The sequence below is a fragment of the Oncorhynchus kisutch genome, linkage group LG3, assembly GCF_002021735.2.
Source record: "Oncorhynchus kisutch isolate 150728-3 linkage group LG3, Okis_V2, whole genome shotgun sequence".
Classification (NCBI taxonomy): Eukaryota; Metazoa; Chordata; class Actinopteri; order Salmoniformes; family Salmonidae; genus Oncorhynchus; species Oncorhynchus kisutch.
Genome location: NC_034176.2, coordinates 40,770,284 through 40,796,534, shown reverse-complemented (window position 1 = coordinate 40,796,534; position 26,251 = coordinate 40,770,284). Strand labels below are relative to the sequence as shown.

The window sequence follows — 26,251 nt, the reverse complement described above, 5'->3', positions numbered from 1 at the left end:
ACCTGCACAGTCCTTCCAGTAAATGTGTTTTTTTATCAAATTGTCAGTGTATTTTATTTAAAGTACTCATTGTGCATAAAGCTGTATGGTTTGTTCATCTATGAAATCAATGGTTTTTGTTTGGCATAGATATTAATTATAAAATCTGAGTCTCAGCGCAATTCCATTGCCATGGAATTGCCCATAACAGTTAAAATGCCAGATATGTCTTGCATTGATTAAGAGCTAACCAAATAATGCAGAAAACAACACATAAAGACTTCAGAAAGTATTCACACCCCTTGACTTATTCCACATTTTGTTGTGTTACAGCCTGATTTCAAAATTGATTAAATAACACCCATCTACACACAATACCCCATAATGACAAAGTGAAAACATGTTTTTAGACATTTTAGCAAATGTACTGAAAATGAAATACAGATATATCTCATTTACATAAGTATTCACACGCATTAGTTAATACTTTGTAAAAGCACCTTTGGCAGCGATTACAGCGGTGAGTCTTTCTGGGTACGTTTAAGAGCTTTGTACACCTGGATTGTGCTATATCTGTCCATTCTTCTTTTCAAAATTTTTCAAGCTGTCAAATGAGTTGTTTATCATTGCTAGACAACCATTTTCAGGTCTTTCCATATATTTTCAAGTAGATTTAAGTCAGAACTGTAACTCGGCTACTCAGGAACATTCACTTTCTTCTTGGTAAGCAACTCCAGTGAAGATTTGGTCTGGAGTTTAAGGTTATTGTCCTGCTGAAAGGTGAACTCATCTCCCTGTGTCTGGTGGAAAGCAGACTGAACCAGGTTTTCCTCTAGGATTTTGCATGTGCTTAGCACCATTCTCTTTCTGTTTTTATCTTGAAAAACCCGGTCTTTAACGATTACAAGCATACCCATAACATGATGCAGCCACCACTATGTTTGAAAATATGGAGAGTGGTACTCAGTAATGTGTTGTATTTGCCCCAAACATAACTTTTTACTCAGGACAAAAAGTTCAATTGCTTTGCCACATTTTGCAGTATTACTTTAGTGCCTTATTGCAAACAGGATGCATGTTTTTAATATTTTTTATTCTGTACAGGCTTCCTTCTTTTCACACTAGGTTAGTATTGTGGACTAACTACAATGTTGTTGATCCATCCTCAGTTTTCTCCTATCACAGCCGTTAAGCTCTATAACTGTTTTAAAATCAACATTGACCTCATGGTGAAATTCCTGAGCGGTTTCCTTCCTCTCCCGCAAATGAGTTACGAAGGACGCCTGTATCTTTGTAGTGACTGGGTGTATTAATAAACCAACCAAAGAGTAATTCATAACTTCACCATGCTCAAAGTGATATTCAATGTCTTATTTTTACCCATCTAGCAATAGATGCCCTTCTTTGCGAGGCACTGTAAAATATCCCTTGTCTTTGTGGTTGAATTGGTGTTTGAAATTCACTGCTCAACTGAGGGACCTTACAGATAATTGTATGTGTGGGGTACAGAGATGAGGTAGTCATTGAACAATCATGTTAAAACACTTATTGGACACAGAGTGTGTCCATTAGCTTAATCAAAATGCACAAAGTACTAGCCTATGTAACAACATATTACTACAAATGTTGTTACTAGTGTGAGCTAATTAATGTACAGTGCCACATAGGTATAAAAGCAGTGACGAAAGTGTTACCAAAACTCTTGCGAAGGCTGCTGAACCAAAATGTTTGCCTTACAAATTAAATAAAGCAATCGACAGCCTTAAGGCACTAGACAAGCTGCCACTCTATGATCACAGCAAGTCAAGTTCCAAAACATTCCACTGTTCCACTGACCTGCATTAGATCTCATTCAAGCCAACACTGTAACATAGCATCTGCACTATATCACCATAATAGGAAAATATGCCATTACATGAATTTCAAGAACTTCAAAAAGTGACAGTAACACAATCTTTCCCCCTGCTATTCTATATGTGTGTGGTCTTTCATCACAAGTCATGGTCAAACACAACTATGATACTATCTGTGCCTAAATATAATGGAGCAGCTGGTGGTCAGTTCCTCTAAATAGAACGCTACTGTAAGGTCCATCTCGACTCACAACAGTGTTTCCTGTATATGCATTTAACAGCTGCTATTATTGGTCAAGCACAGACAGTGACAATAGTGGGCAGTGTAGGTCTCTAGAATATCGCTGTTTGTGTATTAAGGCAACCAGCTACTTAATGTTTCCTACAACGCATTTGATTATTCTTAAGGTAGTTAGCTAGTGTTTCTACAGTGATGATACTGCCCAATAGACAGTGAGTGAGTAAGATGATTTCTGCAACTATTGGTTTCACTAGCTAGGAGGCTACATTGTAAATGCAACTTTTGCGAGAGCAGAGATTAAATTGTAACGTAGCACGGAAGACTTGTAAACGAACTAATCAGAATAAACTTTACCTTCCCTCAGCCTTAAATCGTTGGTATATATATTGCGATATACCTTACTCAATTATATCCATTGTGAGTTTATTTGCATTACCATTGACATGGCGCAAGCAGGTTTTGGACTCCTATGCTTTTTTGCAACAATGTGTATCATTACAGTGCCTGCCTTTACAACTGACTTGTCATGTAAAACACTTAGCCTGGGGTATAAAATGGAAGAATAGCAAGCAAGCTATTACTATTGCTTTATAGAAAATAAAAATAACTTGTTAAATAATACATATCCAGCAATAGGCTACATGGTAAAACTACGGGATAGTAGCTAGTGGTAAAACAGTGGCTAGATCAGCTGGGTTTTAGATAGATAGCTAGTTAGCAACACGGATACTAGCTGAGGATGCATAGCTAGCTTCTAGCTACATTGTATTGCTGCTCACCAGTTCACGCTGTGCTCCCCCCTCCGAATGGTGCTCTCATAATCCACGCGTGCAACACACGGACGAGTATAGCGTTAAAATTTCAGGGCACAATAATGTGAAATTGGCAACAATTCAGGTAAAATATTCTTTATGGTGTTTTGGTCTCCAAAGAAAACACTTCCGGACTAAATAAATGCAGGGAGAGGAAGACGACAAAAACGCGATTTACAATCTGTTATTGGTGGAGCCAAATGTCAGTCTTTGCCCAGTGTGACCAATCCGTAATGTAGTCAACTTTGGACTGTACTGTGTATAAAAGGGGGTTGCGAATGACAATTGGAAATAAAATTGTGGAACGTAGTTGCAATCGGTGCTTAATTTGAGCGTTGCACCTCTCAATGTTTCGTTCCGGAACCCATTTGCCAGGATTCGATACCTCTCTTGGCATGAAAAATAATTGTCACCGTTTGTAATGTAAACATTTGATTAAAAACAATCAGAGTTAATTCAAATTGCCTCCTCTGTAATCCTCCTGACACCTAAAAAACGTCATGTGAAAACTTGCCTGATATTCTATGAATTGATTCGAGTAACGGCTCGATTACACAGACAGGATTATTGCGTTTTTGGTACACCAGAAATACATTCATTTCCAATGGAACGCTGCGTTTGCCTTACAGCATTGCGTTGCAGAGGCAGTTGGAGTGCATTTTGTGTTGTGCATACTTTGGATTTATCGAACATATGCATCAAACTGTATGCGTAAACTGCTTGACATAAATGGTAGCAGAAGGTGAATGTTTAACTTTTGTTGCACACATATCCAGATTATGCAGAGTAATATTTTGCGCATAGAGGCGTTAGGCCTGCCCAGTTTATGGTTTGCGCAACATTGTAGCCTATAGACCAATGCATGGCCATTACTGTGGTGAGAGAGCGAATCACGCCTGTATCTCTCACATAACTAGAATGACATTCATTATTCACTTTCTAAGATCATTCTCTGCTCTGATAGACGAGCCAACTCCCATCTCTCCAGCGTTGCACTTATAGAAGGGCTCACGAGTGGTGCAGCTGTCTAAGGAACTGCATCTCAGTGCTAGAGGCGTCACTACAGACCCTGGCTTGATCCCGATCTATATCACAACTGGCTTGTAATCAAATAAGAATTTGTTCTTAACTGACTTGCCTAGTTAAATAAAGGTTCAATTTAAAAAATCATAGATGCGGGGAAGGTGCTAGAGATGCGGCAGCACCCCTGATGAATTGAAATACATTTGCCTAAGTTATAGAAGTACTGTTGTCTGTTCAGAAATAAATTAAATAAATCAGAAGACTACACCAGAAGTAGGCCTATAATTTAGCCATCTGTCCTTCTTCTGTGTGTGATAGGGAAACAAACTTAATCTACTTCCTTCTTTCAACTCTCTATAGCTCCCTCCTCAGGCTCTAGGGCCTGAGAGGGTTGTACAGTTTGTGACAATATTTCATGTAACTCCTTCACCGAGAAATCTTTCAGCCCGAGGAACTGCTCTGCCGCTTCCACAATGATTTCTATTTTCCTGGACCTTCTTTCCACCTTGGCAGAGCTATTTATCACCATAGCTATAAAGGCCACAAAGTACACCTTCTTCACCTTTAAAATGTCAGGGTCCTGCTGGTGGAAGGCAACCTCTGCAGCCTGCAGTGAAGGCCTATCCACCACCAAACCCTCAACCCTTTTAATAGCTGCTGCATATGATATGCACTGGATAGCCCTGACTTTGGCCACCTCATTCTCTTTCACCCTTGTGGGGCATTCGAAAGACGTGTCTGTCACATTTTCATCACTTTTATAACACATACTATTGTCTTTTTCACAACTTGGACATCTCAGCTTCTCCCTTCTGCAAACACTTGAAACATGACCAAAAGCTTTGCAATGATCACACTGTATTGGTCTTGGGATAAAAGCTCAGACTGTAGTTACTATACCCTAACTGCACTTGAGTAGGGAGAGACTCCATATCAAAAAACAAAAGAACAAATAACTTCAATTTTTCTTCATTCACCACACAATCGCAGGAAAACACAGATTGGAAAGCAAATGGCTCCTGCTGAAAAGAGAAAACGAATCTGCTTGTTGGCTACCAAATTTGTTATCAACTTCCAAATAGGCCTATTAAGTGAACAGCCTTGTTTTACAAAGTAAAACAAGCAAGAGGCTTTTGACAATGGCATCAGTCATCTCCAGTGGGTGAGTGGTGAATCAGTGAATCTGGAAAGCTTTATTATGGTTATAATTTCCTCCTCATACTGTACAATATGTGTGTCTCCACATTCAGCCCCATTGGAGATATTAGTTAAAGATATAGGAATCCCATTGGGCGATGAATGGAGGAACAAAAGAGGAAGAGGCCCAACTCGACTGAAAATCTGTTTCCCTCCAGCAGGTGGAGTTTTTTGTTGTTTCGCACACCGATCAAGGAGTTTTTGTATGGAGGTCAAAGAGAGTTTCGAATTGGGTCCCCAAAAAATGGCTAATGGTCGTCTTGCGCCGAACTGTGGGTGTGCAGGTCAAATCAAAGGCACTGCTTCGACATTAAGTTGTTTTTTGACGAAAATGAAAACGTTTCAGATTGTGACTTTTATGAGGTTGGGGCAGTGGTGGAAAAAGGTCCCAGTTGTCATACTTGAGTAAAAGTAAAGATACCTTAATAGAAAATAACTGAAGTAAAAGTGAAAGTCACCCAAAATACTGATTTAGTAAAGTCTAAGTGTTTGGTTTTAAATATACTTAGCCTAATAAGTACTTTTGGGTGTCAGGGATAATGTATTGAGTAAAAAGTACATTATTTTCTTTAGGAATGTAGTGGAGTGAAAGTAAAAGTTGTCAAGCATATTAATAGTAATGTACAGATACCCCCCACTACTTTAAAGTATTTTTACTTAAGTACTTTACTAGGTTGGAGTAATAACATGTTCAACTACTTAAGACATTGGCTCGAATCAAGGTTGTGCCTTTAGAAAATTAATTAAGGAAGAATGTTTCACTTCTCTCACTGACTTGACCCTGACCTGGTCTGTTTGGTCTATTTTGCAAGCGTTCCAAAAAGTTTCGCGATGTTGGACTCCCGAATGGCGCAACGGTCTAAGGCACTGTATCTCTCAGTGCAAGAGTTGACAGTCCCTGATTCGAATCCAGGCTATATCACACCTGACTGTGAGTTCCATAGGGTGGAGTTTGGCCATAATTGTAAATAAGAATCTGGGTTTAGACGTGAAGTGTTTGTAACACAAGATGGAGGAGAGCCCGTCTCTCTTCAGAGATTGCGTTATAACGTTATAATGAAAGCATTGCATTATTTGTTCGACTGCAACTTCTGGGGTAGCTAGCTTTAGCTTGGTACCTAGCTAGCACCAATACTTTAAAAGAAAGGTTTTTGTTTTTTTAGCTAGCACCAATACAACCAGCCTGAAAGCAATGACCAGTAGAAACTGCAGTCATTTTCATTATTCTTACCAACGATTTAGGAATCATTGTATTTAAGTATTAGCTAGGTAGCCACTTGTTGTTCGCCTATTGAAATTGAACTTCAGTTCATGAAAATAAATAGCTAGCCAGCTACTTAACCCTGTTGCCCAAAGCTACCGTTATAAGCAGCCAGCTAGCTTTATCAGGCGAGTGAGGCTCGACCGGACCAGGTTTATTGTTGTGAAGCTAGCCACAATAAGGATTAGGCACAATAGTGGAATTTGGGGTTTGCCTTCAAAATAAAAGTATGTATTTGAAAGTTATGCAGAGGTTACAATTGGTGGAATCATGCCATATTTAGACTAGATAATGTTAAACAAGGTTGTGACAGATGAAATACGAGTGATAGTGTAATCCATGTGTAATAACTACGTAAAAAATGCATGAACGCGTTAAATTATTACGTGATGTGCAGTCATATCCAGGTCCTGATTGGTCAACAAGCTAATTTGGCACATCAAATTGTGTTATTTGACATTTATTTTTTTTGACACGCAAAGACCCAAAAGCCGTTCCATAATTGCATGCATTGTCATCTTTTGCATTACTGGCATAGAGCTGTAGAGCAGAGATGCTTGCAGAAGTTGCACACATGGGGGGGAAAGTTTGTAGCCTAGGATCCGGGAAATTGTGGCCTTTTCTAAACTGTAGCCCTGGCTATGGAAACACAATTATCCTAATATATCATAGGGGTGTATACGCTAGTCTGGTATAACACTGATGTTACAGTCACTGAAGCTGGAGACTCATATCTCCCTCACTAACTTTAAGCACCAGCTGTCAGAGCAGCTCACAGATCACTGCACCTGTACATAGCCCATCCAACTACCTCATCCCCATACTGTTATATATGTTTTTCTCCTTTGCACCCCAGTATCTCTACTTGCACATTCATCTTCTGCACATCTATCACTCCAGTGTTTAATTGCTAAATTGTATTTATTTCGCCACTATGGCCTATTTATTGCCTTACCTCCCTTATTATCTTACTTCATCTGCACACACTGTATATATACTTTTTTTATATTGTGTTATTGACTGTATGTTTAGTTTATTCCATGAGTAACTCTGTGTTGTTGTTTGTCGCACTGCTTTGCATTATCTTGGCCAGGTCGCAGTTGTAAATGAGAACTTGTTCTCAACTAGCCTACCTGGTTAAATAAAGGTGAAATAAACAGTCGAAAAGCAGCATAATAATAACAGTAACTACTGAGGGGCAGGCAACGTCTTACGTCACAGAAAGGGATTCAGAAACTTGCCCTGCTCACAGACGTCACCAAAGGAAAAACTGAGCAAGAGCGAACAACTGCGCTTCGGATGACACCCTAGCTGGAAAGCAAGGATCGACATTATAAAGCACCGAAAACTAAAACAACCGCAGGGCAGACAGATCTCACTGTGCCATTTGGAGATGCTCGCAGTGCATGCATAAAAACAAGAATGAAGCGCAAAAGCGAAAAAAGGCGACCTGAGTCGATGAAAAAGCGCCGTGCAGCCCAGAGAGAGGAGGCGGAGCTAAAGTCAGATATTCACATTAGTGTATCAGGTAAGAAATTGCGGATGAACCCTTCGTAGATTACATTGAGCGAGTTTGGAACATAGACCGTAGGCTACGCTGGCCTTGCAGTGTCTGAATGCAGATTGTATGATGTTGCTGACTATTAAGACCTACCATTGATTTCCCTGCAGCTTTTTATTTAAAATGGCGACACCATCAGTTCCTAATCATAAGCTATAGTATTGACTGTGCTACATATTATGCGTTGTCAGCTTTTTGATTGCATGTCAGCTACCTCAATTTATGCATTTTCATACTACTAGGCACGTCAGTTAAGAACAAAGTCTTATTTACAATGACGGCCAAACCCGGAGGACGCTGGGCCAATTGTGCGCCGCCCTATGGGACAATCACGACCGGTTGTGATACTGCCTGGATTCGAACCAGGTTGTCTGTAGTGACACCTTTAGCACTGAGATGCAGTGCCTTAGACTGCTGCGCCACTCCGGAGCCACAGACCATGTGCATCACAGGATGCAGAATTCCTGTTTACCCCCAAAAAGAGGATAGACTACAATACATGCATTTTGCCTGATTCAAAAGGCTGATCATGTGGCTGTTTTTATAACCCAAACCACACTAAAGGAAATGGTCTCACTTGTTATTTTTCAATGAGAATGGGCGAGCTTTTTGCACACAAACAATAAGTGTACTGTAGGCTATTTGTCGGGTTACCTCATAATGCATATTAGGCCTGCATGATAGGCTAGTCTACAGCCGTGTATAACCAACCAAACATTGTCCTTTTGTAATAACTTGGTAAGAAAATGTTTGTAATCAATTCAAACCTTACCGGTTGTTCCAACTATCCCTCACTTGAGGACTACAATGGAAGTGTTCCGTCAAAGTAGAAGATGCATTTCTATTGGCCGCGCGAATCTATTCTCCTAGCAACGGCTTGGGCATCGTTCCCATTAGAATCTCGAATGTCTTCCCAGGCAGAATTTTTCAAATGAGGGGATTCGATTAATATAGCCCGGGCACCCGATACGCATGTTTTTAACAGGGTGAAAGTTGATTGCATTCGTTTTGGAACGGGGCAACCACCCGGGCGTATGCCAGGTGCCCCGTTCAAAGTTCACGGCGAAGTCAGCTCAAAAGAAAGGGGACGTTATTAAGCACGATAAGTAATGAGTAGGATTCTGTGTTTTCACATGCAAACGTGATTGTTTTTGATAAAAACGTATTATCTGCATTAGTTCTAGTTCGACAATTCAAAGATATAAGCTATTTGATGGAAACGGGATGTATGTTTCTGGACGGTTCATCATGTTGCATTGTTAACAACATGACCGAGTGGCTCAGATTACTGTTAGATTTGAGAAGGGCGCTCCTGCCTCAGTGCATTTGCCGTTTACGTCACGGGCCGTGGTATGGTGCCCCGTGGTTCAACATAATCGAATCCGCCCAGTCCTTCGTTCATTGAAGTAGAATGATTGGCATGCCAACCCTGCAACAGTGTAGCGTTCACCGTTTCATTGAACCAATAACGTTGCGCGAGAGCGTTACATTGTTGCAGTGGGTGGCGCTTATGATTTTATTTCAAAACTATTTTTGAGCAGAGTACGTAGCCTGTCTATGCGGCCTGTTATTTTTCGTCACTAAGCAAGTTGGGGCTTAATTTGTCATATCAGTATATTATTTTCAACTGAGACAGACACATTTATAGACCTTGCCCAGCGACGCATTATGCTACTTTAGAAATATATTTGCTGCACTTTCTTTTAGTATTTGAGTGGTAGAAAATACCATATTTTGCTGTTCGCTTCTGTGGGGCGTTTTAGTTTCATGGGATAAAGAAAATATATTTTCTTTAATGAGTGTGTAGGCCATTGTGCTGGACTGTATGTCAGACGTTTTCGTTATTATTTAGGCGCGTTTATAGTAAGACTGCAGTGAAAGCACTGACTTGCAACTAATTCAACTTGACTTGTAACTAATTGTTGGCTAAAGTCGCTATCAGAATGACCGAGGACAATGTCACGAAAAGTATTGAAATCATTAAAGGTAAGTGCTGTTCTGAAAGCAAACCATACCTTGTCTACTGTAAATTGTTGCACTATTGATATCCGTCGGTCGAAACATTTCCGGGGGAAAGGAAATTCAAATTCAAACTGGCATGTGCCATTTGTTTTGCCCGAAAAGTGCGGCACAATTAACAAGCATTAATTTGTAGCTAACGGTTCTTTGCATGTTTGTTTGACTGTCCATAATCAAATCAAATCCATGATGAAACTCAAAACAGAATATAATGCAAAATAGTTCTCTAGATCACTGAATGCCCCCTCCCCAAGACCACGACTGTGTGCCAAAAAAGCTTTTATTTTTCAGATCAACTGTATTTCGCAGTACTGCAGCAGAAGATAAAAAGCACAGCTGACAGACATTGCTTCTGCATAGATGATGAGCTGTCATATGAAAAGTAAGTGCTTTTGTATTACAGGACGTTCATAGGCCATATGAGTGATTCCTCATGAAACCAGGTGTGTAGTCATTTCTCCAAACATTTGCAAAACGTTTTGTTTTGCCACAGAAACTAGCATTTCTATTGGAAAGGTTCGGTAAACAGGCCGGACCTACCCAAATCTGGCTAATAGAAACAATATTTTTGGTTGCAGAACTGAACATTTTGCAACTGTTTGGAGTAATGATTATACCCCTGGGAAACCCAGCCCTGGTTGAATTTGAGATGACTCATGAATTGGAGCCCTGCCAAGTGGTCACTATAGCTGGCACGGCCACAAAGTCATGAAATCAGCATTTAAATCTTAACCACACTGCTAAGCCTAATCTTAAATTAAGACCAAAAAGCATACTTGTGGTTTCATAAATTTTTACAATATAGACAATTTTGACTTTGCAGCTTAACATATATTTAACATTTGTATTTAAAAGCATAATTGAGAAATTATAAATAAATGTTGGTATTTTTGGCCTTACCCAGGCCTCCTGTGTATGACTCCATAATGTTTCATTTGTAGGTGCTACAATCAAAAATATGTAATATGAAGCCTTACCGCTTGCTCTTCAATATGAGCAGTATTCATATTGTTATTTTTTTTTACATTCGTTGATGAATATTGAAATATGTTTGTGTGTGTACACACACTACCGGTCAAAATAAACACCTGTGTGTCTTGAGAGGAGCTGAGGATATGTTTATTGTGGAGGTGTGTCTGCGAGCGTATATGACTGTTCCTGTCTTAAACCATACAAAAGATATACTTTTACATTTGAGAAAATAAATGTTTACATACAGTGTATATATAGAAGAAAAAGAAACGCACATCTATTTAGGCGAGGTGCTGGCTAGCGGAGCAGAAAACTTAAGAGAGCCGCACACTCTAGGAGCTCAGATGCAAAAATGTAATTACCAACGTTTCGACAGCCAAACTGTCTTCATCAGGGTATAATCACAAACACTGCGGGATGACTCGTTTATATAGTGTCTGTAATCATGGCCATGAGTGGCCTATTATCTTTGGTTAATTCTCAAATATTAAAATGGCATACAAAGAACAGCATACAAACAACAAATGGATAGCATACGATCATAGATTCATTTTAGACTACACAGGCTTACAAACAATTACAATGGCAAAGTCACAATAATCACAAGAATGGCTTCAGATCAAAGTTTACTTTGAGACCGAAGGGAGCAAGGGTCATTAAGTTAAAGATCCAGGCAGCCTCTCGTTTTAACAATAAATTATCAAGGTCACCCCCTCTCCTAGGGAGGGTGACATGTTCGATGCCAATGTAACGCAGAGACGAAATCGAGTGGCCTGCCTTCAAAAAGTGGGCTGCAACTGGGTAAGTCAAGTTTTTGCACCTAATGGTGCTACGATGCTCTGAGATACATACTTTTAATTTGCGCTTTGTTTTACCCACATAATTTGTTACCACAAGGACAAGTTATAAGATAAATAACTGCCTTAGTGGAGCACGTAATAACACCTTTGATTGGGATCGATTTCCCTGTTTGTGGGTGTTTGAAGGATCTACATTTATAAGTGCCATTGCATTGAGCACAGCCATTACACAATTTCTATCCTGTAGGGGCGCAAATAGACGTTGTTCAGGAATATCTTGGGGTGGTAAATCAGAGTGTACCAATTGGTCTCTGAGATTTCTGCCCCGCGAGAATACGACCAAGGGAAGGTCCGAAAACACATTACCGAGACTATCATCGGATTTTAGAATGTGCCAATATTTGTGAACGATTCCCTTAATTTGTTCAGAACACTTTGAATAGCGGGTAGTTAGAACTCAAGAATGCGTCTTTTTGCGAGACTGACCTTGAAAAAGGTCATGTTTTGTTTTGAATGTTAATCTGATCATTTTTGTAGCCCCTCTCCTTGAACTTTCTTTGCGTCTCAGCCATATTTCTGTCGAAATCTGATTGTTTTTTGCAAATTCTTTTGATTCGACGAATTGGCTGTAGGGCAAACTATTTTTCAAGGGAAGTGGGTGACAATTATCAGCTCTCAACAAACTGTTACGATCAGTAGGTTTCCTGTAAAGATCAGTGTATAGAACATTATCTTCACAGAAGATCAATAAAACTGATTTGACGTGTATCAGATTGCATAGTAAATCTCAAATGATCAGAACAGGAGTTAAGAAAAGCATAGAATGCCTGGAGCTGTTTTGCATCACCCCTCCATAGAACAAAACTATCATCAATATACCGTTTCCAAATAATGATGTTAGGCAAGAAAACATACATACATACATACAGTATATGCCAAGACTACAGAATGAAATGTGAAAGTGGATGGCATTTAATCTAATGTGCTATCTGATATACAGTACCAGTCAAGTTTGGACACACCTACTCATTCAAGGGTATTTTTTAACTTTTTTTTCTAAATTGTAGAATAGTGAAAACATCAAAACTATGAAATAACACATATGGAATCATGTAGTAACCAAAAAAGTGTTAAATCAAAATACATTTGAGATTCTTCAAAGTAGCCACCCTTTGCCTTGATGACAGCTTTGCACACCCTGCATCTTCTTCAATTTAAGAATGATGGAGGCCACTATGTTATTGGGGACCTTTTAATGCTGCAGAATTGTTTTGGTACCCTTCCCCAAATATGTGCCTCGACACAATCCTGTCTCGGAGCTTTGGTCTCATGGCTTGGTTTTTGCTCTGACATGCACTTGTGAACAGTGGGACCTTATATAGTGTGGCAGACCAGCGGGTTGGGTCAAAATGTTTAGACAGATCAGACACGGACAGAGTATGATTAGCTCAGTTTCCAAAGGTGTTTATTGAAATAATAGTCCAAAAGAGTAGGTCTTCCCAAGACACCCTCTCTGGGATACCGTCTTGCTGTCGCCTGTGGGGATCAAAAGCTGAACTCCCTCCTGTGACCGTCCCCAACTATACGGGAGTCCTTTCCTCCCCCAGTCTCTCCTCTGTGTGTGGCCCTTTTTGCAGCTTTATGGGACTTGTACAGCTGGTGAGCAATCAGCCCTTGATTACTCACCGATCCTCAATCAGCCCCAATTAGTCCTGGCCGGAGAGCCCATCGAGACCTGGTACGTACAGCAGATGGAGCCATCACCTCGTGATGTGTGTTCCGTCTGTCACCAGGCCTCGACGAGTCTCCCCCTGGTGGCTGACCTGCTGTACGCCACAATAGATAGGTGTGTGCTGTCGTGTCTTTGCTATGCCGGATTAAGTGATATGACATGTTATTCTGTAAAATAATTTCTCTGTAATTAATATTACCTGATTGAACTAATCATGTAAATGTGATTAACTAGAAAGTCGGGGCATCACAAAATAATGTTTATAGAGCTGTTATCTTCCTGAATAAACTCTTAAAGACCTGGTAATCTTTTACATCAATAGCGGTCCATTCTTAATCTTCACCTTATTCAGTCTCATCTGAAGTCGTAGAATTCTTGGTTATCTTCATGAACCCTGGCTAACAAGTTGAATCAGCAATAGAAAATTTGGTTTAATTATTAATTTACTAAATACCTAAACAATTACACATACACAGGATGGGTCATACATTGATTACTAATTATGTTATAAAAGAAAACATCCCTAGCGGACAGAACAGATATGCTGGTTACACAAAGAAAGGTGTTGGGTTTTGAATGAAAGCGCGGGAAGACTGAGGAACAAAGGAATTTGGTCTCTGATCGGACCTTGTAAAGCTATGCTATCGGTAATACAGAATCTTATGCATTCTAAATAACCGCCCATTTGGAAAAGGAAAATGCAAGGAATATTTACTCTGAGCTGTGCTTCAATAGGTTGGTCGTAGATGGAAGGCCGTGTTGCCCAACAGAGATCTTCCTGTCCTCTGAAGAATGTATGGTAGAATAGATGCGTTGTAGTAACGTCTTGTGTTTGGTAGAAGAGATACTTTGTCCGTCTCTTCCTAGCCCACGTTTACAGCTGCTGCTGCTCACTCAACGGCTAGGAGGTATCACTTCTTTAGTGAATAAGAGTTCAAAGTTCATACCAAGTTGCCATACTTTAAGCTCACGCTGAAGTTGGCTTAGTTCTGTAGTTTGATATTAGCCCTTTTAACGTATGGACTGTCGTCCTCGGGAACACAAATGTTACATTTTTGTAAAGGGCTTATATAGTAGTGGAGAGAAGGGCGTGTTTCATAGTTTACAACCAATGTCTGTTACATGGGCAGGGCCACTGAGTTGAGCCTAGTTCACTTATGAAAACCAATTCTCTCATTTAGAAACTAAAATTAGATTTAATCTTTTCACAAATAGTTTCATATTTAAACATTCCATGTGAATCTGATAACTTGAATGTGTAGACTTTCCAAGATACAGTTTATGTCATCCTATCATCAGTAATAATGTCTCAGATGACAACTGATCTGATATCATATTCTTTAAGTACCAATGCATATTTTGAACTGGTTGGATTACCGAAATATGGTTCTGGTCCCCACCCTTTTGATGTTTTCAGACTCTCTATGTTAACAAAGGGCTTTCCAAGAGTAACTCTGTAGAGTAGAGAGAGAGAGGAAAGGGGGGGGGGGGGTATTTATGGGGGTTATAAACCTGACCAACAGGCCAACTTCATGACAGTGCCCTTCCAAATCATGTCCAATCAATTGAATTTACCACAGGTGAACTCAAATGAAGTTGTAGAAACATCTCAAGGATGATCAATGGAAACAGGATGTACCTGAGATCAATTTCGAGTCCCTTAGCAAAAGGTCTGAATACTTATGTAAATAAGGTATTTCTGTTTTTTATTTGTAATAAATGTGCAAAAACTTCTAAACCTGTTCACTTTGTCATTATGGGGTATTGTGTGTAGATTGAGGGACAAAAAATATTTTATACATTTTAGAATAAGGCTGTAACGTAACAAAATGCGAAAGAAATTCAAGGCGTCTGAATACTTTCTGAATGCACTGTAAGTGTTGAACATTAATGAATAGGAGATGTGGATGTCCAAGTATGAATGTTCATCAGCAAAGAGGATAGTTCACACACAGTGTAACATATGTCTCCACCCATTAGGTCTTCATCAGAGGCATAGGCCTGTTTAGGAGAGCTGATTTATTGATTGACCTGTAATGTTCTGAACAGTCTAAAGAAACTTCGCTTTAACAGTCAAACCTGCCTGTGCCTTGTTCTCTCTTCTCCAGCTTCTATGCAGACTTTGGCCCGCTCAACCTGGCCATGTTTTATCGCTTCTGTTGCAAGCTCACTAAAAAGCTCAAGGTAAAGGAACTCTGTAACCTTACACATACACACACACGCACTGACAGAGGACTTAGTCAATTGATAGTCAACTGTTCTCTCAGCCTAACCAAACAGAAGTTATGTCACATTAGTCAGAAATGGGTAATGTTTGTAGATTATTGAAGAGAATGTTGGCAGGGTTTTAGAACTCATTTTTGTAGGGGGGGGGGGGGGGGGGATTGGGGTGGGTCCTCTTCAGACAGACAACTCTCCCAACAAATATCGAGGCAGACATGCCAGAATGTCGGGATTCGAAACCAAAGTTTGCAGGCAAAACCTTTTGCAGTGGATTTAGTGAAGGTAGTTGATTCAAACTAGCCACTTGCGAAATGCACTCATTAAAAAATAACCTCTGTGATCTCCGTCTTGCTAGCTACTATGTAGTATTTTATTCAAGCGAATAAGGTCGTGACGCAGTTCCTCTATGCCAAACTGAAGTTCTATTGTTAAACCGGAATATTATAACCTTTTGGGAGGAAACTCGGTATGTCTAGAGAGACTAAGAGCATTGAGTTCAGAGATCTCCTAATCCAGTCCTGGACAACTTAATGACAGTCTGGCTTATAGCAGGCCTAGGCCTATTGGTGTAAGACAATCTCATATGGAAAAGTTGTGACAAAAGAAAAACTTTTTGATTTATTACTGTTCTGTATGTTGTCAACTGTCGTAGTCAGGGATCAGGATTGTTTTGTGTAGTGATGTGCAGTATGAGCGTCAGGTAGCCTGGTAGTTAAAAGCGTTGGGCCAGTAACCGAAAGGTTGCTGGTTCAAATCCCCGAGCTGAATAGGTGAAAAATCTCTGTGCCCTTGAGCAAGGCACTTAAAGATGCACTATGCAGAAATCACTCCGCCATTTCCTGGTCACTAAAATTCTAATAGTTCGACTCATTTCAGTTTGTGACAAAACAAGCAAGTATAGTATAGAGAATCATTGTACAGTCTAAACTGCTGTGAAATATATTGTTCAGAGTGGAAAAATATAATACTTCCAGCTGTTTGAAGCTGGTGTACAAAACTGAAAGTAAAAGATGCAAAAAAGAAACGTAAGAACGGAACATAAAATAGCGCACATACAGATCTACTGCTTCGTAGACTTGTTTTCATTGAGAATAACAGATCTATAACACACATTTCTATGTGAATATGGTCGGGTCACCCAAAAAGTTACATATTGCAACTGTAAATCACTCTAGATCAGCGTGTCTGCAAAATTACTTAAATGTAATTGGCTAATTGTTATTTTGTTGTCGTCTGGAGCAGTCATGCACACTAGCAAAGAAGAAGATAGTCTTCTACACCTGTGGAGATCAAAAGAAACAAGCCAACGCTGCTTATCTCATTGGTTCATATGCAGTAAGTATTTCTCACTCAGCAGAGACGTCATACTGATTGATAGCACCCAACCAGTGATTGATTGTGTGTTAACGGGTAATAAAAGTGCTTGTGAATCTTCTGTTAGTCGGTCCTCCGTAATGCTGGCCTGTGTTTGTTTGAAGGTGATGCATCTTCAGAAGACGCCAGAGGAAGCCTACAGTCTACTGGTGTCCAGGAACTCTACCTACTTACCCTTCAGGTAAACAAACACACAAATACATGCATACATATACAAACACAGAACTTCTAGAGAGAGAAACTCCTCAAGAGCACACATTAGAAAGTAGTGCCAATCACAATTGATCAACGTCGTACTGTTAAGCTTTTATGACCCTGTATTTATTTAGTCCTTATAAATGTGGTATGAATGCTTTATGCAGATGGATTTGAATGGTTTCTAAATGTAATTGTTTTGTCTGTTTTGAACAGAGATGCCTCTTTTGGAACCTGCATGTACAATCTGAACATTCTAGACTGCCTGTGCGCCATATACAAGGTACAACGCTTCAGTCAGTCCGATGTTAGTCGAACAAGTTCATTTGCAGTTGCACATTTGATGAAATGTAACACATTTTGCATAGTGTTCCATGCTCCAAATGAAATGTACTCCCATAAAATGTATCTCCAGGCTCTGCAGTTTGGCTGGCTTGATTTCTCCCAGTTTGATGTGGAGGAATACGAACATTACGAGGTAAGTTTATCGCTATCGTACTTCAGAATGCAACTTGGGTAAACACAAAGGATTCGTAATTGTCTGTCTGTGTCTCTTTGTTGCAGAGAGCAGAAAATGGAGATTTCAACTGGATAGTTCCTGGAAAATTCCTAGCGTTCAGCGGTCCTCATCCAAAAAGCAAAATGGAGAACGGTAGGTTGAAACCCTCCAGATTAGCTTTCTTCAATCTGAGCTGTAAGGACATGTTTGCATTTTTTATGTTTTAATACCAATGTGGAACACGCTTCCACATTGATCTTTCCCCTCTAAGAATGACTGGCAAATGAACTCCCTTACACTGTGTAGCCTATACTTGCAAAGTGGGCATCGAAAACATGAAGCATTTCAGTCACAGAACTTTATAAAAATGAATGATAATTTTCCAGGCGTACACTTCCCCCCTACATGCCGTGTACAAATATATGTGACTGCAGGTGTGCAGAAGTAAAACAATTTCTACAAAAACATTTTGTTCTCTCCAGGTTACCCTCTTCATGCCCCCGAGGCCTACTTTCCTTACTTCAGGAAACACAATATCACAACCATCGTCCGTCTCAACAAGAAGATGTATGACGCCAAGCGTTTCACCGACATGGGCTTCGAGCACCACGACCTCTTCTTCGTGGATGGGAGCACGCCAAACGACTCCATCGTCAGGATGTTCCTCAACATCTGTGAGAACGCAGACGGAGCTATTGCTGTTCACTGCAAAGGTACATTTACTTCATTACATTCACGCTCCAGTCCTAATGAATGGGAAAGATTGGCAGCGTCACTCTGATCAAACACTACATATCCCACTGATCCTAATGTTTTTCAGCTGGTCTGGGTCGAACAGGCACCCTGATAGGCTGCTACATGATGAAGCACTACCGCCTGACTGCGGCTGAGGCCATCGCCTGGATGCGGATCTGCCGGCCCGGATCAGTCATCGGACCACAACAAAACTTTGTGGAAGAGTATGTGTCTGATTTTCTCTAGATTCAATCCATTGTTGTGAAGGTTTTTGCTGTATAGATCAGTGGTCACCAGCTGTAGTCCTGGAGAGCCACGGGCAGACAAGCTCCAACCCAGCACTAACGCACCCCATTCAACTCAAGTGTTTCAGTTCTGGGACATCTTGGATTGAGTTGAGTATCAATTGTTGAATCAGTATCAAAGATGTTTTGTAGGGGGTTGTGCAACTTGAATGCTGTTTTCCCGTTATGCTGCAGTAAGCAGAGCAGTCTGTGGTCGGAGGGCGACGTGTTCCGGGAGAAAATGAACGAGCAGGAAAACGGCAAGCTGGCTGTCACCAGGATCCTGTCGGGGGTTGATGACATCACCATCAATGGCAGCAACAAGAACAAGATGTCCAAGAAAGAAGAGGCGGAACTGGTAAGAGTTTTGGAAATCCTGTCTGGTTACTTTGATGTTAAGAAATTGAATAAACCTTAATGTCAAGAAAGGAGGGAGGGAACAGTGAGTTAATGGATTCCTCTGTCGCTGTACCTCATTTTCTTACATCTCCCTCAGTATAATGACGATGAGGAGATGAATGGCATCACGCAGGGTGATAAACTGCGAGCCCTGAAAAGCAAGAGACAGGCCAGGGCATCCACAGGCTCCCTATCGTAAGTATCCCATCTACCTTCAACTCCCATCATGCATCACACTGACTTGTTTCAGGATACTGAAATAAGTGAACACCAAATTCCCTGCATTTGGTTGAGTTATTGAATTGATTAAATGGGTTTATTTTGTCCTTAAAGTTCATAGAATTGTAATTAGGGGAGGGGGGTAGGAACAGGCTTTGTAGTCATGTTATCCAAGTCATTCATTGTATTGATGTTCAGAGAAAGTTGAGGTTTCATTAGGATTCTAACTTGAGATTATTTGGTATTGTAGTTTCCTTTTTTGATGTCATTTCATGCTCCCCCATTCATTCTTGGGTGGCAAGGATTTGATTTTAGCCGAATGATAGTTGGCCCATTACCATTACATTACTGTACTATGGGTTGTAATACAGGTTTTGGGTTGATATAACAGTCCACTTGTTGTTCTGTTGGTGCCATGCATTTGGTGTTGTAGTCATCATGGTTTATTTTTCATTGTCTGCCTCAAAACCATATAATAGCTGCAACTCATGATTCTAACACTGATTGACTATTGTTGATGATGAGAAAGTTGGCTATGTAGAATGACTGAAAGTAGTGTCTTACAAGCCCATATGGGCTGGGCACATGGCACTATTTAAATGAGCGCCAGATTTACTATTTTAATGGGCGTCATGTTCCACTGAGAATCCAAATGCGAATGTTGTGGAAAATGTTGGTGCCCACATGGAGGACAGTTTGTCGACCTCTGTGAACACCTACGGCTGTGGGTTTTGTTATCCCGTGGCAGGCAGGCGGTAGTATACTGCTGGAGCCTCTTAGGCACCGTGTGGCCAGAATGCTGTCTGGATTGTCTGCCTTTCAAAATGTAGCAGAGAGAGCAAGACAGAGAGGGGGGAAAAAAACTGAGAGAAAAACTGAGAGAGGAAGTGAGGTTTTGTATCATGGAGGTAAGTGCATGTCACTTCTTGTCTGACTAGCTTCCTCTTCCTGTATAAATGGTCGCCATGCCAATGGATGTATGGCTTTTGGGTGACTGCGGTACGATATGGTGTCCTGTGGGTGGATAATGTGATGAATGATTTTGGTCACCTGCTCGGGCACGTGCTGCTTTGATATGCACAGGCTAGCAAGGGTGAGAACTTGGAATTTCCAGTAGACAGGGATTCCGAGGTCTACTCATACTATTGATTGAGACAGCTGCTCAACAGAATGTGGTTTCTCCATCGTCACGGATATAGTGATATGCTCTGAGATTGGCCATTCATGGAACCCCAACCTTGCCCTCCTATTATTTAACTCCAGCATAGTCTAGCTACCATTTAGTTTTTCTCTGTGAAAGGGACTTTAAATGGATAATGCAACATTGACTGTGGGCACATGTGATCTATTTTTACCTCCTATGCATGACACACAAAAAAGCATGATTTAACCTTTTGAACATGCATGGCCTCTGTATTGTACCTAATATGTTGTAAGTGTTGGGCCAGGTTGAATGTAAAATGGCTGTTCTTTTTCCATTGTGTTAGTGACTGGGTCAGTGCCTTCCCACTGTCCGAGCCTTGCTTCTTCCTGCCTAAAAATCCTCTTTTCTACTGAACCAAACCCACATTTATCTTGCAAGAATCCCTCATTGACTCTTGTCGTAGTAAGGGTCCAATCACCATAGGCCACTTTCATCAGCGTATTGTATTCATGTCTTGAGAATGATATTGCTAATTATTTTCATGAAAGTCTCAGTTTCTTTCCGCCAGTATCTTTCACGGGCACAGTTTAGGTTCTAGATTCCAGAGTGTATCCTGCACATGACTGCCAAATGCACTTGGTGTTCGCTGTGAGAACACTCCTCGAGACGACATTTGGGCTTCTGGACTAAGAGGTGTATAAGCCCAGTTATTTTTAGGTGATGTATTTACACAGTCAAACACACGTTGTGTGAAGCTTTTCTTCTGTTGTCCAGGCCTATGGAGGTGCCTTTGTTCTTGCACCGTGTCCTTGATTGCCTTCTCCATTGAAGTCCGTCTTTTAGAGTAAACTGGAAGCAAGCTTTGGTGTGTCCTTACTGATTCTCAATGTTGAACCATACTTAGGGCTATAACTGCGCAAACTCCGGAGTTGGTAGACTCTGAAATGCGCCACTAGACCACCATTTGGGGAAACCGTTATAGCATGCTGTGGAAAACAAGTTGTGTAAAATCAATGCAAGAACTTGTGGAGGTGGTGAGACTTGAATTGGTGAACTTAGCAGGTACCTTTTCTGAAAATGAAAATACTTTACTTTTTATTTTATTTTGTAGCCTGGGTGCCTAACTGTTTCAGCATTTAATAATGCCACTTTGCTGCCTTGTCAAGCAAGATCACAACCAGTTGGCTGAAGTGGAAAGGGTCTGGCGCCCAGGCTAGTGGATATGTACAGTCGGACTCAGGACGGGGCGTTGCTGTTGGGTATGCCTGACCCAGTTCCAATGGAAAAAAGAACGAGTGAGATTCTCTCCTCTGGATGTCTCTCTGTCTATGCTTCTTTCTGTCATGTTTTTGTTTCTGTTCTGTTTGGATGTTTTCCCCCTCCTCCTTTAGATGGTTGGTAGCCATGCTGCTCTCGTCCCTGTGTAGCCTTGCCCTGTGGTGGATTGTGTATGGCTTCCCTTCTTCCATCCTGCATTTCTGTATAGACGGGTTAGGATTTCACTGAGCTCTCCTGTCCGCCCGTCCCCCAAAACTCTTCCCCCTTCCGGAGTCTAACTGAGAATGCTGTAAGTGTGCCCCCTCATCTTAATAACCCCCTCAAGAGTTTATGTGCCGGGGTCCCCCCTCCCGTCCACCATCCGCACCTTTCTTTACACTTCTAAATATCTTTCAGAGTTCTGGTACAAGTTTTGTCACAAACTGGCTGCAACTGACTTTTTTTTTGCAAACGAGGAGAGTAGGGATCACGTTTCTGTGATGTGTTACTTAGCCTTTGTCAGTCTTGGAGAGTTTTGGAAATGCCTTTTTTTGCTTTTTAACTTCAAGCACTGCCAGTAATAACCGCTTCCTGCTTATATATTTCACTCCTTGAATCTCTGTTTTGGAATAATTTTACCAGTAGCTGCATATCAGCAAAGCCAATGCAAATCACTCCCACCCCAACAATATTGATCCAATTCCTAATTTAAGTGCTTTACAACCAGCTTATATTTGACCTCTGGCAAGCCTCTAGCACCTGAATAACCAACAAAGTGCCTATATTGCATCACATTCAACTTTGCATCAAACTCTGAGCCAAAGTTCCTCTGAGCCAGGAGAAAATGTAATGCTCAACATCTTAGAATGTTCTGGATTATTCTGCGGCTGCTGCCTGTTTGCTCTCTCTCTCTCTGTCTCTGCATCTCCAAGCTGTGTGGTCTCAATCTCCTCCTGTCTGTCTTTCTCCCTCCCTTGCTGTTGATGTTGAAATATGGTGTGTGTTTGTGTGTTTACAGACAAGAAGAAAAAAACATCCACAGCAGGTCATCGCAGTCTTTAAGGTACTTAAACGCTTCCTGATTGAGAACTCAACTAGACCGATTGTCCGGCTGCTTGTTCACTTGCTGTCGGCGTGGGTTGTTAAAGGGACCCCCCGCCGTTGGCAACTGAAGGCCGTCATGTTCGCCTGTTTCTACGTGTAGCATCGGTTTACAAATTACGGCCGGCACTCTGTTCAGAGGGGCTAAATACTCTCGGCCGGCAGGCGCTTGACAATCCTACCAGTCTGTCCGTTCTCTAAGTATGTGATCTCGCTCTGCTCCAGGATTCTCCTTCAGTCCAGTGGGCAGAGCTGTAAAGCTGTGGTGAACCCCTCCCATCTCCCTGATGCCTCTGAGAAAAGGAAGAGAACCAGAACCTCACTGCCTGCCAATAGTGTGGGGGGCAGGTTAGTGTCAATGTCTCCAATAAGCCGTGCTATTGAATTCCAACTGGTACTTTCATCGACAGCAGTGCAATATTAATGTGAAAGTCTGTATACGGTGTGGGTAACTCAAGTTAGGATTTGTCAGAGGTAATGCTGATCTAGTTTGCTCTCTTTCTCATATTTGTTAGCTGAATATTCTGTCAAATGTTTGAAGGTTATATATACTCAGTCATACAGAAAATAGTTACTTCTGTGAAGTAAACTGGACAGAATGAGCCTTAGCCATACATGGTTTATGATGACTCGATGAACCCCTTCCCTCCTCTGCCAGCTCCCTGTGCCACTCCAGACTAGCCAGGTCTCTAGACAGCATGCATGTAGTGACCAGTGACAGAGAGCCAGTGTGCCGTGAGCCCAGTTGTTGCCGTAGAGACACAGTCAACCTGCCCAACCTAAACATGCTGCAGGCCCCTCGGAAGGCAAGCCCCTCCTCAACCCTTTCTCTGGGTTCAACATCACTCTCTCCTACTCTGCGTGTCCCCCACACACCAAGGGTCTGCTTAACTTTACATTTCATATGAGCAAACGCCTTCTATATCTGTTTGTACTCTAGGCTTCTGACACTCCGGCTCAAACACTTGAACAGTCTCTCCAGCTCTTTACACTCCCTATGGCTTTTTGCATGTCCTGCTGGAATGGATGATTCAGGAGTATGACTGGCTATCGTTTCTCTGGGCTTTTACTGCTCACACTGTGTCTCCTTGCTTTCAGACCCCGACAACCTTTTGTTGTCTGTTGGTGATTCTGCTGAGAAGTCATTGGGGAATCAATCATATAACCCTTTCATTTACCTTTCACCCTTTTTTACATTTTCATTTTCACTCCTAACAGACGCACTGTGTCCAGAAGACGGAGAACTCGATGCTCTTTACAATCAATGCGCTCAACGAGACTATGGTATCCCTTTCCCCTTTCTATCCCTTTTGTATGGCTCATTGCTCTGCTATGCTGTTGTGTGTCTCCAGACAACCTGTACTCTTAATTGCCCACATCTCTTAAGTCCTTTATAAGATTAGAATAGACCGACTGCATGCATAGTAAAGTCTTGCATATTGTGTTTTTGTAACCCCTCTTTAGGGTCTTTAATGAATAGAAGACATTGTAGTATTGTTGCGATGTATTATCTGAATGTGCCATTTCTCTCTGCCTGGGTGTAATTGTGTGCTTTTTGTCCCTTCAGTCACTCCATACCAAAAGCTAGAGCTCCTCTACTGCGCTGAGCCTGGGGTCCCGGAATTCTAAGAGTGGACTCCTGTAGAAGTCTACCCTACAGCTCCTAAAAATTGAGATTTTGTTTTAATTTCTTAAAAGGGACTGTTGTTACTTATTATTATTTTTCTTGAACCAGTCCAGTCGATTTTTGATAAAGGGATGATGTTCGATGAGGAAATGATGCATCTGATTGTGAATGGGAAGAACGAGTTATCAGATATGATTAAGATGTAAACCATGTTTGGTTGGTTTGGAATGAATTTTCCAACTCTCTTTATCAAAAGGCACCTTATTTTATTGTATATTTCACTGTTTATCGTGGAAGAAAATTAAAAAAAGGTTGTGTGCATCTTAAAATGAAACCCTGTTCTCTATACATTAGTCCTGGCCATAAGTAATGGGAATAGAGTTCCATTTCACACATTTGTTGCCTGCTTCTTTACATACTAGTAGAAGGTTGCCATAGCAATCCAGGCTGATCCTGAACCATCAGACTGTCAATCTGCTTTTTGGTGAAGGTCCTCCAGAGGTAGGCACCGTCCACTTTTCTTAACCTGTTGTATGATCTAGATCAGGTCATGTCCAGCTGTTTGGAAGTTGAGGTGTTTTGTAGATGAAATCATTTGTGAAAAGCTCATGTCGGCCCTCTTGAACATGCACCATGTCTACTCTAGGGGGTATGCTCTTTGGGGAGCATCTTTCAGAATGTTATAGACAGAAATGTAATGCACAGAAGTAATATAATGCCACCCTCTTTTTTTTTTTATAATCAAATGGTTTGTCCAGAGTTGTAAATCCTCATTTCGCTTGTTGTATTTCACTTGGCTCTATTCAATCCGTATCGCGGGAAGTTCAACGTTCCCGATTGATTGAAATTGAATGGCAATGTTCCCGCGTTAGCAGACACTGCATTCTCGGTAAACTCTGCATATGTCCGGTCAATCAGAAATGATCTTTACATTTCTAGCGCTTCAGCGACGCAGACTGAATAGCACCCTTAATATGCTCCAGCTTTCTTTCATTCTCCAGTGAAGCTTCCAGTCGGTTGTCTTTTTTTGTTGAGCTGCTGTACTTAAACTGTAAATAAGTCAACATTTTGATATACTGAAAAATGTATTTGTACTTTGTAAATATTTTTGTACTTGTTATGATCAACCATGCTATCAATTGTAATCAGTCTTACATACAAAATGGTCCTAAAGGGGCCTCATCTCATTCATAATTATTGTGCATTATATATCTGCTCGGAGCACAAGGAGTATACCAGCTTTCTAAAATTAAATGCCACCAATTATACTGACCATTGTCTTTGATCATTTTTTGTGACATCCTGCTCATGTGCTACCACAGCAGCCAAATTAATTTTCAGTTTATGGACACCCCTCGCAATCACCATTCACTACTCACCATTTTCAAGCTTTATACTTTTAATCTTGTATACTTTGTGCTAGCTTGATGGTGATTGATGACCACAGGATAGTCAATTATTCATGTTCATAGTGTGTGCTGTGGTGAATTATCTGAATGTTCAGTCTGCAGCTGTGTATCTTTGAACTCACCACTGGGGGTCATATAATGTAGAAAACCGCTAACTAACTGGTTAGAGTAAGTGTGTGAAGGACAAGAGACCAACATCAGTGGTGTGCAGTAGATCACCTGCTGGGTGTCATCAAACGGTGGCGATTTAACATGTAGAATCAGAACATTACTGCCAATATTCTGAGGATGCGCATCCACTGTGCAAGGCCTGTGTTAGTGTTGGTCTGTTGTGT

At 41.0% G+C, this 26,251-nt stretch overlaps 2 protein-coding genes across 16 annotated transcripts in view; one reads left to right on the top strand and one right to left on the bottom strand.

The window, feature by feature from the left end:
• The window catches only part of fbxl17 (F-box and leucine-rich repeat protein 17), a 324,960-nt gene extending 321,904 nt beyond the window's left edge, over window positions 1–3,056 (bottom strand). Inside the window, exon 1 of one of the 2 annotated variants that reach the window (XM_020475182.2) lies at window positions 2,853–3,056. The gene's annotated coding sequence lies outside the window, so the exon portion shown is untranslated. The remainder of the gene's footprint in view (window positions 1–2,852) is intronic. The other variant, XM_020475189.2, reaches the window with a different exon arrangement.
• Window positions 3,057–7,578: 4,522 nt separating this feature from the next.
• Window positions 7,579–25,780, top strand: LOC109883069 (dual specificity protein phosphatase CDC14A-like). 14 transcript variants are annotated; one of them, XR_004205686.1, is made up of 18 exons: window positions 7,624–7,894; window positions 10,238–10,328; window positions 15,559–15,634; window positions 16,916–17,008; window positions 17,152–17,228; window positions 17,459–17,525; window positions 17,658–17,720; window positions 17,807–17,894; window positions 18,224–18,454; window positions 18,562–18,700; window positions 18,956–19,118; window positions 19,257–19,354; window positions 21,914–22,089; window positions 22,798–22,842; window positions 23,106–23,228; window positions 23,539–23,686; window positions 24,099–24,164; window positions 24,448–24,841. XR_004205686.1 is itself a non-coding variant. In XM_020475135.2 (17 exons), exons 1-17 carry the CDS (start codon window positions 7,789–7,791, stop codon window positions 24,466–24,468), a joined length of 1,695 nt encoding a protein of 564 aa, XP_020330724.1. In that variant the 5' UTR covers window positions 7,624–7,788; the 3' UTR covers window positions 24,469–25,780. The 14 variants fall into 14 exon arrangements, 10 of the variants coding, with proteins under 10 accessions (XP_020330741.1, XP_020330708.1, XP_020330724.1 ...); XR_004205687.1 differs by lacking the exon at window positions 23,539–23,686; XM_020475135.2 differs by lacking the exon at window positions 21,914–22,089 and having other exon boundaries at window positions 24,448–25,780.
• The last annotated feature ends 471 nt before the right edge of the window (window positions 25,781–26,251 follow it).